Source organism: Octopus sinensis, linkage group LG3, assembly GCF_006345805.1.
Source record: "Octopus sinensis linkage group LG3, ASM634580v1, whole genome shotgun sequence".
Classification (NCBI taxonomy): domain Eukaryota; kingdom Metazoa; phylum Mollusca; class Cephalopoda; order Octopoda; family Octopodidae; genus Octopus; species Octopus sinensis.
Genome location: NC_042999.1, coordinates 115,274,310 through 115,297,774, shown reverse-complemented (window position 1 = coordinate 115,297,774; position 23,465 = coordinate 115,274,310). Strand labels below are relative to the sequence as shown.

The window sequence follows — 23,465 nt, the reverse complement described above, 5'->3', positions numbered from 1 at the left end:
TACGAAGTTAAAAAATCTAGTTAATAACGACTGATGTTTCTTAGTGTTGCATGTGAATTTTCTATGAGAAGACATAACTTCTTCTTGCTAGCTTTATTCATTCAGGTCTAATGAAGGTTTCCTTCTCTACTTCTTAATCCATAGGATACCAAGTTTCCATAGAAACCTGTTGCTTGTGATTGCTTCTAAGGGACAGGGTAAGTGTTAGTCTCTTTCACCTATCACTGCATTACAGTAATGCTCACCTCTTAGCCCAGATGACAGTCACCATAAAGCAGGTATTTCAGAATAGGACTGTCATCATATGCAAGAAGGTATTGCTGTGCTTTGTCTCAGGATTTGAGTCTTCATGAGACTGATGTAATATCAAATACATTGCAAACTCCAGAGAATCTGTTCACAAGGTTTTGTAAAGCTTCTACAGATTTTGAAAAGATAGTTACATTATCAGTAAAAATATATCTCTGATGGTAAATGTAAATTTCCTTATCCTAATTTTGAACTTTAATTGAAGAACCAGTCATCAGACTTTGATTGGAGGTAGACACCATCAGTTGAGAACTAAAACGTATGTTTCAGGAACAGCATAAAGAAGATATCGATGAGACAACTAGTTCAGGGTCGTGGGAATTAAAGTCAGTGATGGATACTCTGAAGATGAGAGGCTGTGTCATATGCTAAGGAAGATAACTGGGAAAAGTGGAAGGAGAATATAAAGAAAAACAAGGCTAAAGATTATAGAAGGAAATGAAGGCAAGAAGGCTGGTGAGAAGGGGAATGTAGAGGATAGGGTAAACCAGAGAATACTATTATAGGACTCACAGGGCTAACCACCACTTCAGCCTTAAAAGCTTGTTTATTGTTACTGCATTATACAATGTGCTATCATCATCATCGTTTAACATCCGTTTTCCGTGCTAGCAAGGGTTAGGATATAATTTAAGAAAGATTTTGCTACTATTCCAAATATAGAAACTTTTATGCTAGTCATGTGTATTTAAGGAAGAAGAATGAATGAGAGAGAGAGAGAGAGAGAGAGAGAGAGAGAGAGAGAGAGAGTCTTTTAGTGAAGCATTTTCTAGTTTATTCTCAGCTGTATAATTATTTGGATTTTGAAAATTTTAAACTCATGACAGTGTACTCTCAAGCAATTGATGCTCTGAGTTATCTTGCTAACTATAGCAAAAGCAAAAAAAGTAAACAAATAACAAGTATCAGAACAGACCTCAATGCATTCAAGATTCAGAGTTCTCTGACACTCCTTTTGAATGGTTTTCTGAACATTGACAGCAAGCATTTTCAATTTATTCTGATCTTCTTCATTAGTCAACTGGCCAAGCAGAATACCTTTCCAAGAGTGCAGCCAAAGGTTTTCCATCTTATTAACTACAGACTGTGGAAATAATTTATGTAGTACTTTAATTGAACAAAGTTACATAACACAACAAAATGTAAACGGAACATAAATCATCAACAACAACAGATTAATATTTATATTTACATTCTAGTAAATAAAGTTTGCAATTAAACTATTATCACATACAATAAAATTAATGAATCCATTATAAAACAAAAAAATTTATTAAGGAGATTGACCATAAAAAACAAACAACTACTTTTTATCTTCATGATCAAACTAGCCTTTACTAATGTTTCTTTCACCTAGTTACCAAATCAGTATTATCTAATGAATAACATCAATTAAAATGTTAAATTCCAAGTTCTTTCTAGTGTCTAGCATAGGTGGGTTTATATATGTACTAAAAAAAGAACAAGAGAAGAGAGAAAAAGAATTGAAGAGATAAAATAAAGCAAAACTGAAGGTATCTTCACTTATCATTAGACATTTTGTCTTCTTAGTGTGGAACAGAAATGGCTGAAAACTGAAGAACAGTTTGAGTTTTAGTATTTTTTTATATAAAGCTTAGTCAGAAGAAGGGTGGTGTTTATGACTTGTTTGTAGGTCATAAGCACTCCTGTCCCACCAAGATCAAGAGTAGGGAGAAACCATAACTCATGGGTTGTCTTCAATCATATCTAAAACTGTTTTTAAAAATGTTATTGCAAATAAAAAGAAAACTGTCTGTAACTGAACTCAACACAGAACACAGCTATAAACATGAGAAAAAGTGAGAACTTATTAATACAAGCATGACAGAATGAAAAGTACTTAAATATATTCTTTTTGTTGTCAATAACACAAAGATATATACTAGATTTAAAAGTGATGACATAAAAAAGGAGCACAGGTATCAGAAAATTCAGTTCTTACCTCCATATTTTTGTCAAGTTTATGACGGGTATTCCACCAATGTTTTTTATCCAGTACATGGAAGCTGTTTCGATTACCCCGCTGGATGAAGTTGAATGTTTTAGACACCATCTTTCCCTACAACAAACAACCAAGTGTTTTCACAAATGAATTAAAGTAGTAATAACTCAACACATAGACCGGGGGTGGGGAAACCCCAACCTGTGGGCACAATTGCGCTCATGAGCCCATTTTATTTCGCCCACAGGTTGATATACTGGTATGTACAAAATGTAGTAAATTTTTCAATTATAAAATTTAAACAATATTTGTATGCCTATTTGCGACATATGCTGCATTTCCACTTCGACTTAAGACAGTTAGACTTGAACAGAAAATCGTCCGGTAATTGCCATCTGAATTGAAATTTTGTTTACACTATAAAACACATATTGCTAGATTTGTACCACCCCCTTGAGACCCAACTACACTCTAGCTGAAAAATATAGAAACCTCATAAGTAATATGAATGTCCTAAATTCAGTGGCGGCATTAATGAAGATGCTACACATTAATTTAATGTGTTAAACTTATCTTTATTAATGTATATCAAATTATACATAGATATATACAAGATCTACACAGATATAAGAGTTAGAACTTGTGATCTGCCCGCGGACCTTTTTCTTTGTAAATTTTTGTCTGCCACACTAAAAAGTTTCCCCACCCCTGACATAGACAGAACCTAGTTTATAATAGTTATGACTCCTCATGAATGTAAACAGAAATGACACTGTATAATTGACATCTGTTTTGTTAGTTCAGAATGGTAGGCCCAAATATTCCCACAAGTTATTACAGAGCAGATGTAGACTTCCATTATAGTCAAGTACTTCAGAGAAGAGGTGCTTGCCTGGTAAGCTAAGTAGTTTGTCTAATTTTGATTCTTAGCTGTAACCATACACTTAAAGAAAGAACTAGTCCAGAGCAATGGATCTGGCAGAATTAGAGATCTGGACAAACTGTTATGTAATATTTGTACCAGATGAGTTTATTCCCTGCCATTCACTTGGACAACATCCTGGTTTGGAGAAAGCAGACCTACTGCATGAACAGTAGTGGTTTCCAAACATAAACCTTGCATAGGCCTGCAACCATTGTGCAGATACAAGGCCAATCCTGACCAATGAAAACCTCAACTTTACACTTCAAATGCCAATATTAATAGTGGGAAAATTAAGATTTCTCTAAAAATTCTATGTATTAAGTCTGTCAATATGAAAGCACTGAGATGGCACAAAGACATCCTTGCAAACAACAATTATTCCAAGTAAAATATATTACATGTATTCTAACTGTTGATATTTTACATATACTATACCTATTAACAAATTATAATGGTTTATATACTTGAAATGGTCTCAATTAATCAATGTTCTGTTAGTATTCTATAAAATAATCAGAGAGAAGGACAGCACCATTAACCTTTGCAGCTTTGCAGTCTCTACACTTTGGTGGATGGAAATTGAAAGAAGTTTGTCATCATCATCATCAACATTATTTAACATCCATCTTCCATACTAGTATGGGTACAACAATTCAACAGGACCCAACAAACTGGAAAACTGCTTTGGTACAGTTTATGGCTGGATATTCTTACTAACAGTAATGAGTTTGTATGTGCACGTCTGTGTGAATGTTTACAAAACTATACTGAACTGACATCAATGTTTGGAAGTCAGCTACAAACCGTGATATTATTGTTTACATTTAGGCAACTACTGGGGAAACTTCTTAACAGGAAATGTCAACAAATCATACACTTGCACTTAGCTTTCAGATTCTCTGGGAATTAAAAAAATCCTTTACAGGTAAGAGATGGCAACAAGTGTGTCCAGCTGGAAAAATTCCCACCTATGCAAACCTATTCCCATCTATGGCATGCTAACATAGATAAATCGGTGTTAAACAAAATGGACAAATAATTTACTAAAATAAGCACAGGCATGGCCCACATGCATAAGAAGTTTGCTTTGCAACCACAAGGTTCCAAGCTTAATTCCACAGCATGGCACCTTGGGTAAATGTCTTCTGTTATAGTCTTAGGCTAATCAATACCTCATGAATAAAATTCAGTAAACAGAAACTGTACTGATGCCTATCAAATGTGTGTGTGTGTGTGTGCGTGTGTGTGTGTGTGTGTGTGTGAGTATGTGAAGGTGTCAGTTTATCACCAATGTGTGTATGTGCGTATGTGAGAGAACATTAATAAGAAAATAAAATAAAGAGTCTGGTACTCTTCAAGCAAAGGTGTTTGTGATATTAGTTCTACAGTGCCGCTGGACTGACTCCTGTGCAGGTAGCACATAAAAAACACCATTTGAGCATGGCCGTTGCCAGTACCGCCAGATATGCCCTCGTGCCGGTGGCACGTAAAAGCACCCACTACACTCTTGGAGTGGTTGGCGTTAGGAAGGGCTGAAGAAAATCTGCCAGATCAGATTGGAACCTGGTGCAGCCATCTGGTTCGCCAGTCTTCAGTTAAATCGTCCAACCCATGCTAGCATGGAAAGCAGATGTTAAATGATGATGATGAATTAACAAATATTCTCTTGTCACTCGCATATCAGAAATACAGTGAACCACTGACTGGCCAAGTGGAAACCTGTACCTGAAGTCACTATTGGTTACTAATTACAATATAAAAGAAATATTATAAATGAAAGAATTTACTATCTAGGATGGGAACAGATATATAAACTGGTCCCAAATGACAGTTCTCACACATTTATACAAATTCACTCCTCATTGAATATTCATAAATCTCAAATGTTAATTTGAATCCCATCCAATTTATTTATGTGAAACAAACAAAACTCACATAGTGTTGATGAAACAAAAAAGAAGCAAGACCATTTATATAATAATAAAGAAATAATAAATAAATATATATATAATCTCAAGTCATTTAGAATATTTAATTAGAATAAGGTGAATCAAAAAAGAATTCACCTTACTCTAATTAAATATTCTAAATGACCTGAGACACTCATCCTGCTTTGGTTTTGTTTTCCTTCTCCTTTAATATATACCTGCTAAATTGGAAGCCTACTACAGATCCCTAGCTCCAGCCTCAGCTGTGACCTTGGAACCTAACAGATGACCAATTATAACACTTACACAGCGTACCTATTGGTTTATATCATCAGTGAACTAAACCTCTCATATTCATCATCATCATCATTTAACATCCATTGTCCATGCTGGTATGGGTTGGATGGTTTGACCAGGGCTGGCAAACTGAAAGGCTGCACCAGACTCCAGTCTGTTTTGGCACGGTTTTCTACTGCTGGATGCCCTTCCTAATGCCAACTACTCCAAAAGTGTAATGGATGCTTTTACATGCCACTGGCATGGGTGCCATTTGTGTGACACTGGTATCTGCCATGACTTGATGGTCTTCTTAAGCACAACATAAGAGGCCCAACATTTGAAAGGAGCTCAACCACTTTGCCTCTGTGAGGTATATATATATATATATATATATAATGTGTGTGTATGTATGTGTATATATATATATAATGTACAGCAGTCATCATGCTGTATTATAGCCCCAGTTTATTCAACATGTAAATTACTATGATGGTGTCATAAAAGAGAGGGTAGATGCTAATTCTTGAAGGCTCAATTAGTTATTAACAGAAAGGTCATAAGATTTTCTTATAAAAGTAAAATGGCTGACAAAGTCAATAACATATTACACTACCAGATTATGAGGCTTGAGTTCACATTATTTTATGTTTCTGAACAATGCAGTCTATGTGTTTCAGTTTATTTAACTGTGGATAACAGGTTATTTGTGAAATGTTATCTGTGACAGTCTAACTCCTTCTTAATTATGGAACAAAGCATTTAATAGTACAAAACACAAAGCTAAGAATTGCCTTTATTTGATTCTGTCAAAGAATACGAAACTATTGATAACATTTTAGTAATCAAAGTGATTATTATTTATAAACAACTCACCTGCGTAGTGCCATAACCTGACAGAGAAATTACTGTTGGAACAGAGCTGTTTCTATAGCGGGTAACAATAAGATATGGGACATCATGATGTGGATGAATCACAGACACTTGACAAACTGTTAGATCTGACAAAAAAGAAACAAAAGTGAGATACAGAATGAAGGAAATAAAATCTTAGAAAACAATTGTACAAAGTATTAGATATTCTTTCTTGGAGAAAAAACATATCGCTGAACACTTACCACTATCATATTACATTACAATATTATTGACTATTTTTTAAAGTCATCCCTGTACCATAAAGATACATGGCTTCTCAGTTGTAATGAAAATATCCTGCCTACAGCATTGAGCACTCAAGTGAACAAGACAACTAACAGTTACTCTGAATAAGTAATGACTGTTATAGAGTAGAGTGAATGAATAAATAAGATATGGATTCTGAAAGTCACATCACAGGCAACCTGTCTAGGAGGATAGTGATTCTAAAGAACTAGGAATAGGTGGTGAAGTTTTCTCAAGCTAACAAAACGATAACAAACCACAATTGGTGAGACACCATTATTGTGCTGAAGGAGATCCATCCAACCCATGCAAGCATGGGAAAATGGACATAAACAGATATTTTATGGAGTCAGTTATCACAGAAATGTCAGTTTGCATTGATAGAATTAAGTGTCAGGTGTGAACTTTCGATAGCAGCATGGAGGAAGGACTAGATTATATCATCTACAAAGTTTAAATATGATTTGTGGTGACTGACATGAGGAATTTAATACGACAAAGACAGCTCAAAGAGATAAAACATTCTTAGGAAACATCAAACAGAAAAATAACATCATACCACAAGCAGATATGGTATGGTGTGGCTGGAGAAGCAGCACTGGATTTAAGTTTATTCATTCTGACAGAAACTAAGTTTGGTCAAGTCATAAAAGTTAAAGACCTTTCTGACTTGACCAAAGTTACCAAACCATATAAAAAAAAGTTTCATTCATTTTTCCACTGAATACTCAGTGCCAAGTTTCTGCTTATTTTCTATATTGACATAGCACTGAAATATTGTTATTTCTCCTCAATTTTATCACATTCATTCTCTTAGTATTATTCTACTTATATAAACTTTTAGATCAGTTCAAATATGTTTGGAACATATTTGACTAGTAAAATTACCATTTTCATGGCAGTTTGTTGAGAAAATTCTCACTTTAGGTAACAGATGTTAAAACATTGACAATTATTTTAGGGTGCCCTCTGCTGACCAATGCAAGCATTTCAAACTATTTGGCTATCACCAGATTTAGGTACCAAGAAAGACAATCCCAAAAGAACTTTGGAAGTTATAGCTTCCCTCTAGAAAATCGGTAGAAACTATTTACTGACTTTGTGCAACACCATCAAGCTAGAACAAAATATGCAGTAAGGCACATGAAAGAAGTAAGTGAATTAAACAAACTTTTAGATCAGTTCAATTACATTTGGGACATATTTGATCTGTAAAAATCCCATTTTCATAGCAGTTTGCCATGGAGAAGGGAAATAGCCTTGCTCAAGATGTAGAAAAGGAATATGCTGTACTGTCCTGGTTTGATCAAATCCTATTAAACTGACCAACCCATACCAGCATAGAACATAGACGTTAAATGATGATCACAACTTAGTGTTTGCTATATTATATTTTTGGCCTTTCACAGTCTTCAGTTAATGCTGCAATTAAAATTTTGGAACATGTTCATAAGACTAAAGGTAATTACAAGAGCGTTTCAGAGAAGATCTTATATGCTGATAAATTTTCTTGTGCAGAGGAGTTTATTTTCCTGGAGACAATAGTTTCAAGGATTACACAAGCCACAACAAACATTATATATACACCAACACAAGTAAACAAACATTTACAAACCTGGATGGATAGCTTCAATTAAAGATGGGATAATATCCTTTTTCTGCCCAAACTTCAATGCTGTTTTAGCCTTTCGTAAATTATCTACAAGTGTGTTTTGGTCAGAGGGATCAGATTGTTTCTTTACATCTTCACTGTTGCTTAGATCTTTCAACAATCTCCTAAATATTAAAAATATCATTTTGACAAGAAATAAAGTAACTTATTAATATCTTACAAATAATATTTATTTATGACATGTGTACTTCCTTGACATTTGATATTACTTAATAAAACATTCAACACCATAATACAGCACATTCTCTATGTCATTTGAATTTTATTTAATACTATAAGCTGAATAACTGAGTGAGTTACAATAGTTTCCTAACTTAAACAAAGAGAAAACCAATGGCTTAAATATTATCATATTCATAAGTATGAGTAACCATCCATGTGACAAAATAGATGAAGCTCATTATGAAAAATATGAAGAACAAGTTCAGTTTATTTTCATCAGTTTTAATGAACAGAAGCTGAAAGCTTTTTTTCTTATTTTGTCAACCATGCATACATAAACAGTGTTACACAGTTGTTATCAAAGAATTGTGAATAGCATTTAGTATTTTGATATGTTAATCTCTACTAGTGAAGAATATTAATCTTATATCTATGACATAAGTTAGCTTTTTGAGAAATTATGAGTCTTCTAATCAAACTGGTAATGATCTCTATTCTGTAAAAAAATAAAAGATAGTTCCTCCAACTCTTACAATATGATATTGCTTTATTTTCTATACAATGAAGGATATTTCTCATGCTTTAGAGTCTATTAATCTGTTTCTTTACACAGCTTGGAGCTTGGTACTTACCTAATTTTTCTATTTAAATGAACAGCTAAGTTGTGACGAAGTGTCACTGCTTGGCTTTCATTCAGATAGAAAGCTGCCTTTGTAGGATTTTCTGGAAGACACTTAACAGCTAAACTTTTGCATATACAGCTATGTAATGAACATGGAGGAAAGTGAGATGTCTGCATGTAAGCATTTTCCAATATAATCTTCTGTAAATATTCAGAGTCTAGAAGGTAAAACATAACAATCAGAAAAAAATATATTAAATATTTTATCATTAATTAGAAAAAGACAAAAGAGAAAGATGAAGATGAGGGTAAAAATTTTTTTTTATTTTTTTATTTTTGTAACTTGACAAAACAGTATATTTTCAAGTCATCATGCTGTATCTTCTAACTTTAAAACTTTAATCTAAATATCAAACCTTAAGAATTTCTGTTTGCCTCATATTTCACTTATGCTTCATTATCAATCTGATAGTTATTCTTTAACCAAATCATTACATCTCACAACTATAAACCAAGGGAGCATTTATATGGTCATTCAACAATCAAAAATCAAATCACAAACTAAACATAATTTGTATTAACTTTTCACAAAAGAACAAAACAAAATTTAAAGATGAGAAAAATCAATTGATGTTTTATGCAAATCTTTACAACATAAAAAAAAAAACACAAAGAAAACAATTTTCACAACTTTTGACATATCTTTAAAAAAATACATTTTTTAAGAATAACTAACTGTAATTATAGATGACTATGTAAAGTTTTGGAGCAAGTATTTTACATTTGAATGTCCATAATAATGACAACCATTCATTAAAGTACATTTTACTCATTATTTTTAATGACTCCATCAAAGGAGGAAGAGCAATGACCAAGAATGTTTTCAGAGCCTTTAAGACTAGTTAGAGGGATGGAGAAAGTTAACTGTCAAATTGGAGGCTTGGCTTAAATGCTTACAACTGAGTCAGTTTCACTAGAGACAACTGAGGGCCAGTTGGTGGTGCTAAACCAATCGACCAATTAAGTTTGCCTCCCAAGAACCGGATCAGTTCCTCCAACAACCTTCCACAGAGTTTCTATCTTCAAAATTTCATCCACAAGGCTTTGATCAATCTGAGATTATGTAAGAGGACACCTGTCCAAATTACCATCAGGTAAGATTGAACCTGAAACCATGAGGTTGTGAAATAAATATTTTTACGAGACAACCAAAAAACTGATCACTCAAAATTGAAATATATTTTATTACCTCACCCTGACCTTAGATATTGCCCCCATTAATACACAAGTATTACCAATTGATTATAACCTAAACTATATTTTAAACAAACTAGCATAAATTTTAACTTTTCTTATACAATAAATTTTTGATAGTATTTGGTGACAATAAAATATTGGAAATAGCAATTCTTTGAGTATTTAGCTTCATTGACTTTGTCTTTCAACCCTCTGGGATTCATAAAATAAGCAACAACCACATGCTGGATAAATTCTGTCAACTGAACTCTTCCACTACAAATTTGGAGGCTTGTGTGCATGTTAGAAATCAATATTTGATACTAATATGATAATAAACAAGAGATATTTCACTAGAAGTACTGCCAAATTTATATATTTTTCAAGATTTTTTAAAAATAGAAATTACAAGTCTAAATAAGGAATAAGAAAAAGAACAAAAGAAAACAACAAATAAACTCACTTGGCTTTTCAGATTCAGAAGGCGTTTTATATTTTCTAGATAACTTCTCTCGATTCAAAGTAGGTTTCCTTTGCACTCTGGGTTTCCTTTTACATTCAGAGGAACTGTCACTATCTTCTGCAGCTCGTACTAACTCAGATGAACTTACAGATAGATTACCAAAAGATGTATCACCTAACAAACTAGGATCATCATCATCAGCAGCAGCATCTACAGCATTCTTCCAAGCAGGATGGTAAAATGAGTCGATATCAGAAGAAAAGGAAGTGTTATGTTGTTCAAACGAAGGCGATGGTAGTGATTGCCAAATATTGTTACATTTGGCAACCGAGAGACGCTCTGGAGACATAGAAAATATTTTATCAACTAATACATTTGTCACTTCACTACGGCGGTGTTCTCTTGCAATGACATTCGAAGCCTCGGCCAACCTTGACTGCCACCCAACAGCTTTCTTTGGAGGTCGGCCTCTCCTTTTGATCACTTTCTTTTCACCAGATTCATTATCACTCTTCTCATCAAAGTTATAGACATTGTTTTCAAATTCACCTTTACTTTTTAGATTTTCTATGATTGGATTACTCTTACACCTGGCTGTGGTCTTGGTGATTATCACATTATTTTCCACTTTGCATAATGGCTTTATTATTTTTGATGGAATTTTAGACTTCTGACTGGAAGTCTTTTTAACTTTACATTCTTCCTTATTTTGGGATTCAGAAGTAATTTTAGATTTAATACTCTGATCATCTAGCAGTCTTGTAGGTCTTGATTTCAGAGTCTTGTGAGACTTTTTAAGTGGAGAATCCTGCTTACTTGTTGGCTCAGAATCTTGACAGGATTCAAAGTCACAGTGTGATTCAGGTAACAGATCTGAATTAATAATTTGATTGGAAACTGCAGACTTAGGTCTTGCAAAAGATTTTGTCTGTCGACTACTTCTTTTGTTTACTTTTATAGTTGAAACTTCTAAAGGTAGAGATTTGGGAGCTTCTAGCTTTTGTGGTAATTTACTATCATAAAGAGATTGTGTTTTAACTTTAGGCTGTCTTTTCTTGTCTCTCAATTTGGAAGGTATTTGGTCTTTTTCAAGAGACTCATTCTCTGGGAGAGGAAGTATATCATACACACTTGAAGCAGAAGATTCATGAGGTATTGATTGTGTACAACTAGCAACAAAATTATCTGTTTCACATTTAGATGAACATTCGGTCTTTGTTGGACAAACTTCTGGAATATTTTTGTTGGTCTTTAATTTCTTACTTAGCACAACCCTTTCACATAAATCATTATCCACATCAAGAGCAACTGATTTTTCACCAGTTTCACTCTCAGCAATGACATCATCATCATATACACTGGATAAATGTTCAGCTGTAATGTCTTTAAATATCTCTGAAGCAGACAATTTTGTCTTTCGATCCATACAATCTTTAAACTTTTCCTGAGCACTTTGCCATTTGTAGGAGTCAACTGACATACATGTTTCATTGTTCAAAACAGTGGTTGGATATTCTCCACTTTGATTATCATTTTTGGATTTTGATTTCATTCCTTCTTTTCTTGATTTACACACTGACTTTTTAGCATTTCTTTTGGTTTTATTATCTGCTTTGTCAATAATTGACAATGCTTCCATGTCTTGTACACATTTATCAATATTAGTCTTTATTGTTCCAGAAGACACAGTTTCAGATTGTAGAGTCATATTTGATAATTTCAAAGTCATTACATCTAAATTTGGATCAGGTGAAATAATTTCCTCAATATCTGAAAAATCAGAAACGTATCTCAGAGCATTTGACAAACATATAGTCAAACCAGTATGAAGATAAAGAACTTCAGGATTACTAAAATCTAAATGATTGCTCTGAAATATCAGCAATCCCTTTTTAGCATACTCATAGCAAAGCTGAAATTGACTACAATTTTCTGCTAGATGACATCTCACAAGATAGGATCTACTTAGAGTAAACAAACAATTGTTTATATATAAGCTATTTTCAGGAGTAACTTTAAAATTTTCAGAACACATTTGATTTAGAAGACAGCTAAGTGACTTTCCTTGAAGCAAACCTTCAAGGTTAGTTTTGATATGTTTACATGATTTTAAATATTGATCTTCAGCAATTGTCAAAATGTTTTCAGTTAGAATATCATTGCCAGTAAGTTGTTCAAGTTCAGCTTGAGTGACTAAATACTTCAAAAACAGGTCCTGTGAAACCACATCAGAACAACAATGACAACCACATTTAACCTTATGGTCTTCATTATCAAGGACAGGAATATCAACAGAGAACTGAGAGGTTACATTAGTAGTGTCAGCAACTTTTAAAGGTGTTGATTCATAAATACAGGTATTATCCTTTCTCATGATAGTCTCTTCATCACTTAACTCAGCTGACCACCGGAATTTAGTAATCAATTGATCATCCATTGTGAACATTTCTGGAGTAGAAACATTAATACTATGTGGTGACGTATTTGTTATAAGTTTCTTCATATTTTCTTGATAAATTTTTCTGCTGACCACATTTTCTTGAGTTAGAAGAATGTTCTTGGCCTCTTTCATAGCTTTTGCAGCACTTTCTATCTTATTAGAAAGTAAGTTGATACGAGCCAACAGTATCTGAAATGTTGCATTCCTGCAAAGGAAAAGTATATATCTGAAATTAATTTAATCTTACAGCTCCAAAAAAATCCATTGATGAAATTACCAAGTATTTAAATTTCAACATCTAAATGTCTAGATTATTTTTTAGTAATGGTCTATTCGGTGCTAGTATAGTATGCAGTGTACTACGGTGTCAAACAGGGTTATCTACCTTACCTTTCAAATATTTCAGAGATAAAACACTTCAGATATTTCAAAGATCATTTTTGTCAGAATCATAGTTTTAGCATCTAACCATGATTACTCAATGGCTACAGTGTATGCTCCGGTCACTGGATTAACACAATGTAGTTGATGGCTCACTGTCAGATGGTAATAACCTATAGCATTTAAATTATTATAAGCGGGCCACTCATCTGAATGAATTAGTGAACTTCTTACACATTTTCTTTCGATAATTGGGACCAGACTGTTCCCATCATGCCGTTCCACACAATAGTATCGACAGTCTGAGCCTTGTTTGAGACCAAAAACCCATGGCCAATCAGTTCTACGTCCATGGTTCCTGTTGTTTCGTTGTTCTGCATCACTGTCTTCAGAGAGAGGAGTGTTGTCGCCATTCAGCATTCTTCCTCAATTGTATTTTCGTCAACCAGTAAATCTTGCTTCGTTGATCTGAATGGGGTTATCGTTTGTTTCAACCATCTTCCCTCGTCGTACATGATAAACTATGGCTCCACACACCTCGTAGCACATATTGTACCAGTTAGTTCCTGTATTTTTAGATTTTCCTGTTAGTGTCACTGCTGTGGTCATGGGTATATACAGAACAAAGAAAAATATTAGTTCTAAAATTTCATTCAGGCTCAGCTTGCAGTTTAATTTGTTGTAAATGTCCGTATAATGGAAAAATTGGTTTCCTTTACAAACTGAACGCTTAAGGTAGATAACCCTGGCTATACTGTTTGACAACATGGTAGACCGCATACTATACTAGCACCGTCTATTGTATACCAATAGCAACAGATGACATCATTCAATAAAAGACAAGCTACATGACACAATATAACACCAGCTGAAAAAAGAATGGCAGATCTACCGAACCCAATTCAGCAATGGGAAAAATAGAAGCAGCAGCAGTAGCTATGTAGGAGGACGTTTGCTTCCCAACTATACCATTTTATTTTCAGTCCCACTTCATGGCACTTTGAGCAAGTGTCTTCTATTATAGCCCCTGACTGGTCAAAACCTTGTAAATGGATTTGGTAGATGGAAACTGAAAAAAACCCATCATATATATAAATATGTATGTATGCATCTGTGTTACTGTCTCTTTGTCTTTTCACCTCGTGACTGTTGTAAACGAATGTCATCATTATGCAAGTGGTGTCTTTTGTTCTCAATCTTCTGTGAAAACAAGAAGGGTATGTGAATGTAGACAGCTGGTTTTAAAAAATTCCACCCAGCCCATGCAAGCCTGGATAAGTGGATGTGATGATAATGATGATTCCATTACAATAGCACTATCGCAGTTATAGGGGTAGTAATCTTTCATGGGAGGTGGGGGGGACTTCACTTTTTCCTTGTACAGTATCCAAGGTTGTTAAGGACTAAAGTATTCTCTAGCCCTTGATAAGGATCTTGTGCTTTCACCATAAGAGGTCCTCGGTGAAGCCGAGGCCCAGTAATTGGAGGGTTTTAAGTGCTGCTCTATTTAAGATGAGTGTGATATGGTGACGTTTTCTTGCTACAAACAGTGTTCAAGCTTTTTTTTTTTTTTTTAGTTAAAAGGGATAAGGTTGGCATAGATTCACTGAAGGAATCTCTCAAAATCTCTGTTACAAGAGGATAATGCATAGGTAGGAAAAGTTAGGGAAAAATTAAGAGTTTTATCGTCTTCATAAAGTAGGTATTACTGGAAGTAACAGCAAGTAGATCATTGATGTACAGAAGGAAGAGAGTTATGGACAAAACAGGAGGGAACACCAGAGTTGCTTGAGAGTGGGGCAGAAAGAACTCCAGATGAAAAATAGATGAACCCCATAAGTAAGAAGTTTTGATAGGAGATTTTCTGGCCACAGATATGGTCAATAGCTTTGCTGTATCTAAAACAACAACAGTACCTTCACCAAACTTCTCTAAAGCAAAAACCTACAGGTGAGGGACATAAAAGAGTAGATCTGCAGTAGGTCTGGAAATGTGGAAGCCCATGATCACTGAGAACGAGAGATTCGAGGTATTGAAGAATGCCATTGTTGGGTTATGATTACGATGAGGTTGATGATCACGATCATGATGAGAATTATAAGGAATATGAAGATTATGAGGAAGAGAAATATTATAAAGATGATCTGATCATGATGAGGATAATCATTATGACCATAACAACTATTTTTAAATTTAAGTCATTTACTGGTTGTTAAAATGACTGAAGACTGAACTTGTTATCGCTGAAACAGAATAACCTTTCCTTTCTAAAAGTACAAAAAATAGCTGCATCAAGACTTCAGTTCATAATCTGTGCTAATAGACAAACACCTTAAACTAAAATCTCAGTTAATCCTTAATTTTTTTTTCAAAAAAAAAGAAGAAAACTTACCATCTTGGTAATGCCAGAATATAAGACAGTTTTATTCCTTCTTTGATGAAACACTTAGCTTCTCTCTCATCACCAACATAACAGTAAATTAGACTTAAATGAAGAAGAGATTCCAACAGATTCGAAACAAGTTCCCATTTTTCAAGGGCATCAAAGCTTCCAGCCCAACTACAGCCTGAAATACAATTTGAGATAGCTTTAGCTGTAAAGAAATGGAGGAGGATGATAAAAATAGTACACTAAATAAAATGCTGGTTGCAAATATATGATGTTAGTAAAAATAAATCGCATTCACCCTTGTGATTCTTTAGAGAGATTTTGGTAGAGATAAAGAACAATCACACAGGTTTTAATTGTACTTCATTAGTTTGGTGTTTAATCTTGACTGGAATGATGATTACCTGGACAAATTTACTTGACAAAATGGTTAAATTATTTTAAAATTGGAAGATGATCAAAATTAAATTGTTGAAAAGAACTGAAATAGTGTGCACCACTTCAGTATATCCATACAAAAATAAATTAGGTGCTATTTACCATATTTGATGGCCTATAAGACACACCCCTTTTACCCCAAAATGGCCTAAAAAGTCCCCCTGCATCCAATGCACTCAATATAGGTTCGAAACTTGCAACTGTTGGCCAAAATTATACATCAGAGATCAGGTAGATGTAGCCTAGCCTACGGTATGTTTATATCGAATGTAGATGCAATAAATTGCTCATAATTACTGGTAATAACAAAGTTATACAGGTAAGTGGAGGAATTAAAACATTATTTTAGAGATAATTTATTTTACAAAAGTATAGTCTAGGCTAGGGTGCATCCTATTCACTCGTGCACCTTGTAGACTATCAAATACAGTACTTGCTTAAAGTTAGATAGTCCAAATTATTTAACAAAACAATTTTATTTTATCCCCACATCTACTGGCCTTTTTAGCAAGATATTTCAATATAGGGACACAGCCTAACTCCAAAGTTATATCAAAAAAAAGAAAATGAAATCAACTCTATGCAAAACAAAAATAAGAAATTCAATAGAAACATACTGACACACACATTTGTACAAAACAGCACAACAGCTTTCAATATATTAATGGCTATAATAGTTAGTAGGGAAAAATACAATCAAATATTGACCAAACAGGTAAGGTAAATTTATTTGTTTTTATTCATTAACTTATTGGTTAATATGGAATCAAATAATTCTTCTGTTAAGGAAAGGAAAAAAGAGTGGGGTATACTTTAAACATAGTATTACTTATTTATCAACTATTATCAGGTTCTACAGCCAACTGTAGTAATTGGGAAATTTAACGGCATTTATGAAAGTTGATAATTGTCAAAACTGATGAACATAAAAACAAAAATTTTTTTTAATAATTCCAAAACAAACATGTAAAAAAACATTAGGAAGTACAAATACAATTAAGTATCTCATACCTATATCAGCAAATGGAGCACAGGTATATGAATCAACGTTATTCGGTTTATTGAGGTACTGCACTATGGTTGAATACATTCTCACAGATTCATAAGCAAATTCTAGAGGTGACTCATCATAGGAATAGCTGTTATCAGAGCAATCACTATTTGTAGCAGGCACAAGTTTCAGCTTTGACAAAAGACGTTTAGAAAATCCTAGAATGGCACAAGCAAGTTTGGTTTTGTTTGTTTGGAAGATTTCATGAGACGCAACCTTTTGATTTAGTTCAATACCCTTGGTAAACTGAAAGCAGAAGATATTTTAGAATGCTATTCAGAATGCGATAATATTTATATATATATTAGGGTGTTCAGAAAGTAATTGTGTTTTCTAGAAAGGATATAAAAACGAATGTAAACTACGTTTATCTCAATAGTTTTAATCAAGAATGTAATCACCATCATTTTCAATGACTACAGCCCAACAGGAAAATGACTTTTTTATGCCATGTTCACAGAAACCTATTTCTCTTTCTGAAGAAAAAATCCAAAAGACTGTTTTCAACCTCCCCCCTGTTTCTGAATGTTTTGCCTCTTATAAAATGTTCTAGTGATTGGAAAAGAAGGAAATCTATAGGTGCTAAGTAAAGTGAGTATGGAGAATGTGGAAGAACTTCCCATCGTAGTGATCTTATACTTTCTTGAGTTTGTTTTGAAGAGTGTGGTCATGATTATCATGCTGGAGAATAACACCTTTTCTATTTACTGGAGCTGGTCTCTTCCGACATAATTTTTTATTTACACGATCAAGTTTTTGGTAATAGATATCTGCATTGATGGTCCTTCCATGTTCCAGTAGCTCATAACGGATGTGATGCAAAACCCATTTTTTGTTACCTGTATCAGTGCACTGCAGAAATGACAGGTTGTTATTCCTGATTAGAAGACTGCTGCAGATGGTAGAATGTTGTGTTCAGTTCTCAAGCGTAAGCTCATGTGGAACCCAAAATCCCTCTTTGCATGTTTTCCCAACTTGCTTGAGATGTTTATGGATAGTTGGAGATGACACATTAAATTTTTAAGTCAAATCTCTGGAGCTTTAACATGGATCCAATACAATAGTCTCATTCAAAAGGTCATCTTCCAGAGTGAGGCTTGTCAGATATGTCACAAGCGACATCTTTAAACCTTTCAAACCACAGCTGACATGTACAAGCTTTCAATGCATCTGGATAAACTTCAAAAATGCTTTTCATTGCTTTTGTAGCAGTACTTTTCTTTCAAAACTCATACAGTAAGCAATGGAAAATGTGTTGGTTCATAAAGTTCTTATCCCCCATAGGGTTAATTACCAAGATAACTATGAATGACACACTGCCAGATAGAAGAGATGATATACTATTTCTAGACAGTTCTCACCCATTCGACCATGACTCTGTGGTTGGTCGATTCATATTTCATAGTGGTGAAAAACTGTAATTACTTTCCAAACACCCTAATACATAAATAAAAGCATAAATTTATAATGTATGCTATCATGTATGATTTACACACAACAGACTTGATACATTAATAAATTATATTAACAAACATCAACATTTAGAAAATCTAATTTACCATAATCCAGTATTTTTGCGAACATGCAACTATTTTTTATCAAGAATTCTGCAAATAAGAGCAATCAAGCTTTAAAGAAGATTGATTCTAATATGTAGTAATACCACTTTGGAAAAGACAAGAATAAAAATATGAAAATTATCCATACCTGCTTTTGTTTCAAAAATAATTCTACATGAGTAAGCATCTTTAAAAGTGAACTCATAGTTTCAGAATCCTCACTGTTGATATTAGCAGTTTTACTGGCATCTGATGCAGGATCAGACATAGCATTTAATATAGACCATGCTGCTTCCACAGCACCAAAAGAAGAAAGAGTACTACAAAGGTGCAAAATGATTTTATGGCGCAGCTCAACAGATACATTAGCTGATAAATTAACTAGTTGCAGAGCAACTGTCAATATACGAAGTGAATGCAGGGGCTAGAAATAAGAAAAGAAAAGATGTAGGTTGAAAATAAGCTGGTTGAGTTTTTTAAATCAATTCTTTCAATTTTTTAATAATAAAAAAAAAATGCAGTAACAATGTTTATTGTTTTTAGATAATTATTATAGCACTGACAGCACTGACATTTGGACATTTTGTTTCAGGAAGATTATAGAGAGACAGGTAAAACTGACTCAATTAAGGCAAGCTTAAAAGGTTACTGTACAGCAGGAACATAAAAGACTACATGTAGTCCCCCAGAATAACAGTTCTTTGAATGAAGGAGTAGCACATAATACAATATTTACATGTATACAATAGAAGAAATTAAATACCAAACATTAGTCAAAATAAGTTACCATTATATATGAGTGTAAAAAGTAAAAAAACATAAGGATAAATTATGCCACTGATTTGAAGTGCAAGTTGTAGGAGAAGTATCACATTATATTACAAGATTGCACTGCACTCAAGTGAATATTATAGTGTTTTAAGAAAAGTAAATTATTTTACTTATCTCAGTTGTAAAATGGATAGTAATTTTGTAACAGAATGAGTGGTGCCATATAAAGTATCCAGTTACAAAACAATATCATCAATAACACAGAATTGGGTATGTGAATTCAAGAATTATAGAAGAACAGGTGTAAAATGAGATGACAAACACGTTTTAAAAGCTGCTTGGCGACCCCACTGGTGCTGGTGCCACATAAAAAGTACCTATGCTGGTGTCATGTAAAAAGCACCCAGCACACACACAACAAAGTGGCATTAGGAAGAACATCCAGACATAGAAACCATGCCAAAACAATCAGAGCCTGGTACAGCTCCGCAGCTTCCTATCTGCCAAACTGCCCAACCAATGCTAGCATGGAAGACTGATATTAAATGATGATGATGATGATGATGGTGTGTATAGATAAATATAGTAGTCAATCAAATTCCAACATATCTGATTTTTACATTTCATTTTTGTGTTTTTTACAATTTTACAATAATACAAGTACTTTCTTACTTATGCAATGACAGTTTTAACAGACAGTTGTGCTTCACAACTGATAAGTTGTCATGAAGCACAACTGTCTTTTAAAAACTGTTACTGTATAAACCTGAAGATTACAAAAAGCATGAAAGTACTCATATTATTGTAATATGTAATATTGTAAAATTGTAAAAAATACAAAAATATGAAAATCAAACTTTGTTGGAATTTGACTGACTAAAATACACACACACACACACACACACCATGTGCGTGAGTGTGTGTGCATGTGTGTGTGTGAGTATATATATATATATATATATATACATGCTTTCAGTGCAAATGGTTTTTTATTATGGCGCTATGATTTACAATCCTGTAAGTAATAATAATGGTACTTTTATATAAGCTTAAAGCTTATGGCAATCACCATGCAATGACTAAGGAAAATAGTCTAATAAAGGGGCATATAAGCCCTCGACAGAAAAAAGAAAGCTTTCCTATCCGCATAAGAGTTGAACCCACACCCCTTTGTTAACACGACCAAGTGTGTTACCTTTGCATACATATGTATGTAGATCTTACCTTGAGAGTCAAGGTGTAGATAGAATTGGCAAGAAGAAGAGTTTGCAGAATTTGTGTAATTTGTATAGCTGGCATGTCATCAAATGTCTTCTTATCATCAAATAATTTCTCGAATATTTCCAAAAATAATTCCAGTTTCTCCATTAGATCAAATTCCCTCTTTAGACTAAGCTGAAATTGATTCTCTTCCGAAACCTTGTCCAAGTCAATATTTTCATCATCAGATTTGAAACCTTTAGCACACTGAAAGTTAAAAAAAACACTAATTCAGGTTCATATGGACTCTTTGAAGAATAGAAATAAAGAAAATTTTAAATTCATAATTACAAGCATTTAATAACAGCAGTAAAGGAAAGAAGAGTATCCAGTTGTAACCCTCTCACAATATCCTTACTTAAATCTTTTACAATAAAAGAAATTGAGTATAAATAACGTTTTAAAAACTCAAACAAAACTGAAATATCTTATTTATCAATAAAACTCAACTAATCTAATGTTTATCTTTACAAACAACAAAAGAAAAATTATATACACAGCCAACTAACATAAATGATGAAAGTGGAAAGAGCATATACAAGATGTAATCAAACCTCATCAACTTAGTGACAAGGTTTGATCTACGAATACTAGGCCTCACAAAAGAGATGATGAGGGGTCTTTACAAGTAAAATGGTGCTGAGTAGAACGAACCCATCCCACAGATGCCAGCTTGGAAAAACAGATGTAAAATTAAGACAATGATGACCAATCTTTTAATAAGACACAACAGTGAAAATATTTTCCAATTCAACATACAATTTAAGAAAACAAGTACAGGGTATAATTAATTATACTCTCTCTAGTACTTGACTGATAGTTATTAGTTATTATTTAGCCCCAGATCAATCCTATAAGCAAAGAATTAGCAATCATGATAATCCCATTTGTTCTAAGAGACCCAATACGTCATGTCCCTATTTACGATGGTAGGGTGTGACTTAAAAGGAAAGTTAGTTACTATATCTAACATATTGAGAAAATAAACAGATGATCCTTTGTTCGCTCAGCTAGTAGTTATTTTATTGACACTGGAATATAAAAGGCAAAGTGGATCTAAGCAAGATTTGAACTCAGAACATAAAGTGTGGTATCTAGATACTACAATGCATTTTGTCCATCTCTACTATTTCTGCCATCCACCAACCTTATCTTGTTATAATAGTAATTTCCAGTAAAGGCACAAAACTAGCAGTTTTGGGGGTAGGGTGTTTATTGACACTTTAATGATTCTACCAATCTACTTGTAATAATTATAACAATTATTTCTAACATAGGCACAAGGCCAGAAATTAAATGCGAGGGTGATAGATGATTAAACTGATCCTAGAACATAACACATACATGCAAAGTCAACTTTGGTGAGATTTGAACTCAGATCATAAAAACTGGAATAAATACTGTAAGGCATATTGTCCACTGCTCTAACAATTCTGTCAATCATCCAATGCCCTATTAATCATCATCATTTAACATCCGTTTTCCATGCTAGTATGGGTTGGAGGGTTCAACCATGGTCTGGGAAGCCAGAAGGCTGCACCAGACTCCAGTATGATCTTGCAGTGTTTCTACAGCTGGATGCCCTTCCACTCTGTGAGTGTAGCAGGTGCTTTTTACATGCCACTGGCATAAGTGCCAGGGCAAGCTGGCAATGGCCACGATCGGTTGGTGTTTTTTACATGCCACCGGCACAGAAGCCAGTCAAGGTGGTGCTGGTATCGGCCACATTTGGATGGTGCTTTTTACGTGCCACCGAAACGGATAATAATTTCTACACAAAGAGTTTAGGTTAAACATTTCATATAAGAGTGTAACTCATTCATAAAATAATTCTTAATTAAAAGAAAAAGAAGAATTGTAACTCCTTATGTATGTTCAGTATTTGAGTAATTATTCTTTTATTACAAAATATAAAATTAAAATAACTGACATTTAATATCTAAAAAGATAAAAAGAAATTTTTTTTTTTTTTTTTTGTTAACTGAATAAAAAATTGAATGTGACAATAACCTTTTGGCAGAAGTCTTCATGTTCAAATATATAAAGTAAAAGATTAGCTTGACCAAACAGAATTTTCTCCTTTGAGGAAGCAGATGGAAACAGTGGCGTCATCAATTCAATAGCTTCAAGAAGGTAATCTTTACCGCATCTGAGTAAAGGTAAAAAAACATAGCTATAGTGGGTATGGGTATCAAATTTCAATTTATGACTCTTGATCACATTGATCACAGAATGTGTACAAAATGCATGAACCACTTGTGTATGTTTATGAGTTTTAAAGGGCACAAAACTTTCATATTTCACACCAACTTAACTTTTGTTTCTATCAGGGGACAAACAAAACAATACATTTCTCTGTCTTATAACAACATCATATACATAGTTTATAATCTAATCTGTAACACAATCCATTTTGTACATGACAACACTAACACTTAATTTCTCAAACAATACAATTC

The 23,465-nt window shown here is 33.6% G+C and overlaps 1 protein-coding gene across 1 annotated transcript in view; it reads right to left on the bottom strand.

The window, feature by feature from the left end:
* The window catches only part of LOC115209522, a 55,086-nt gene that overhangs the window by 13,963 nt on the left and 17,658 nt on the right, over positions 1 to 23,465 (bottom strand). The window contains exons 9-19 of the mRNA XM_029777951.2: positions 23,017 to 23,155; positions 20,971 to 21,213; positions 19,124 to 19,399; positions 17,377 to 17,662; positions 15,931 to 16,105; positions 10,718 to 13,362; positions 9,029 to 9,236; positions 8,178 to 8,338; positions 6,278 to 6,402; positions 2,273 to 2,389; positions 1,226 to 1,393 (exon numbers count right to left, since the gene is read on the bottom strand). Coding sequence (XP_029633811.2) covers positions 1,226 to 1,393; positions 2,273 to 2,389; positions 6,278 to 6,402; positions 8,178 to 8,338; positions 9,029 to 9,236; positions 10,718 to 13,362; positions 15,931 to 16,105; positions 17,377 to 17,662; positions 19,124 to 19,399; positions 20,971 to 21,213; positions 23,017 to 23,155 — 4,543 coding nt within the window. The remainder of the gene's footprint in view (positions 1 to 1,225; positions 1,394 to 2,272; positions 2,390 to 6,277; positions 6,403 to 8,177; positions 8,339 to 9,028; positions 9,237 to 10,717; positions 13,363 to 15,930; positions 16,106 to 17,376; positions 17,663 to 19,123; positions 19,400 to 20,970; positions 21,214 to 23,016; positions 23,156 to 23,465) is intronic.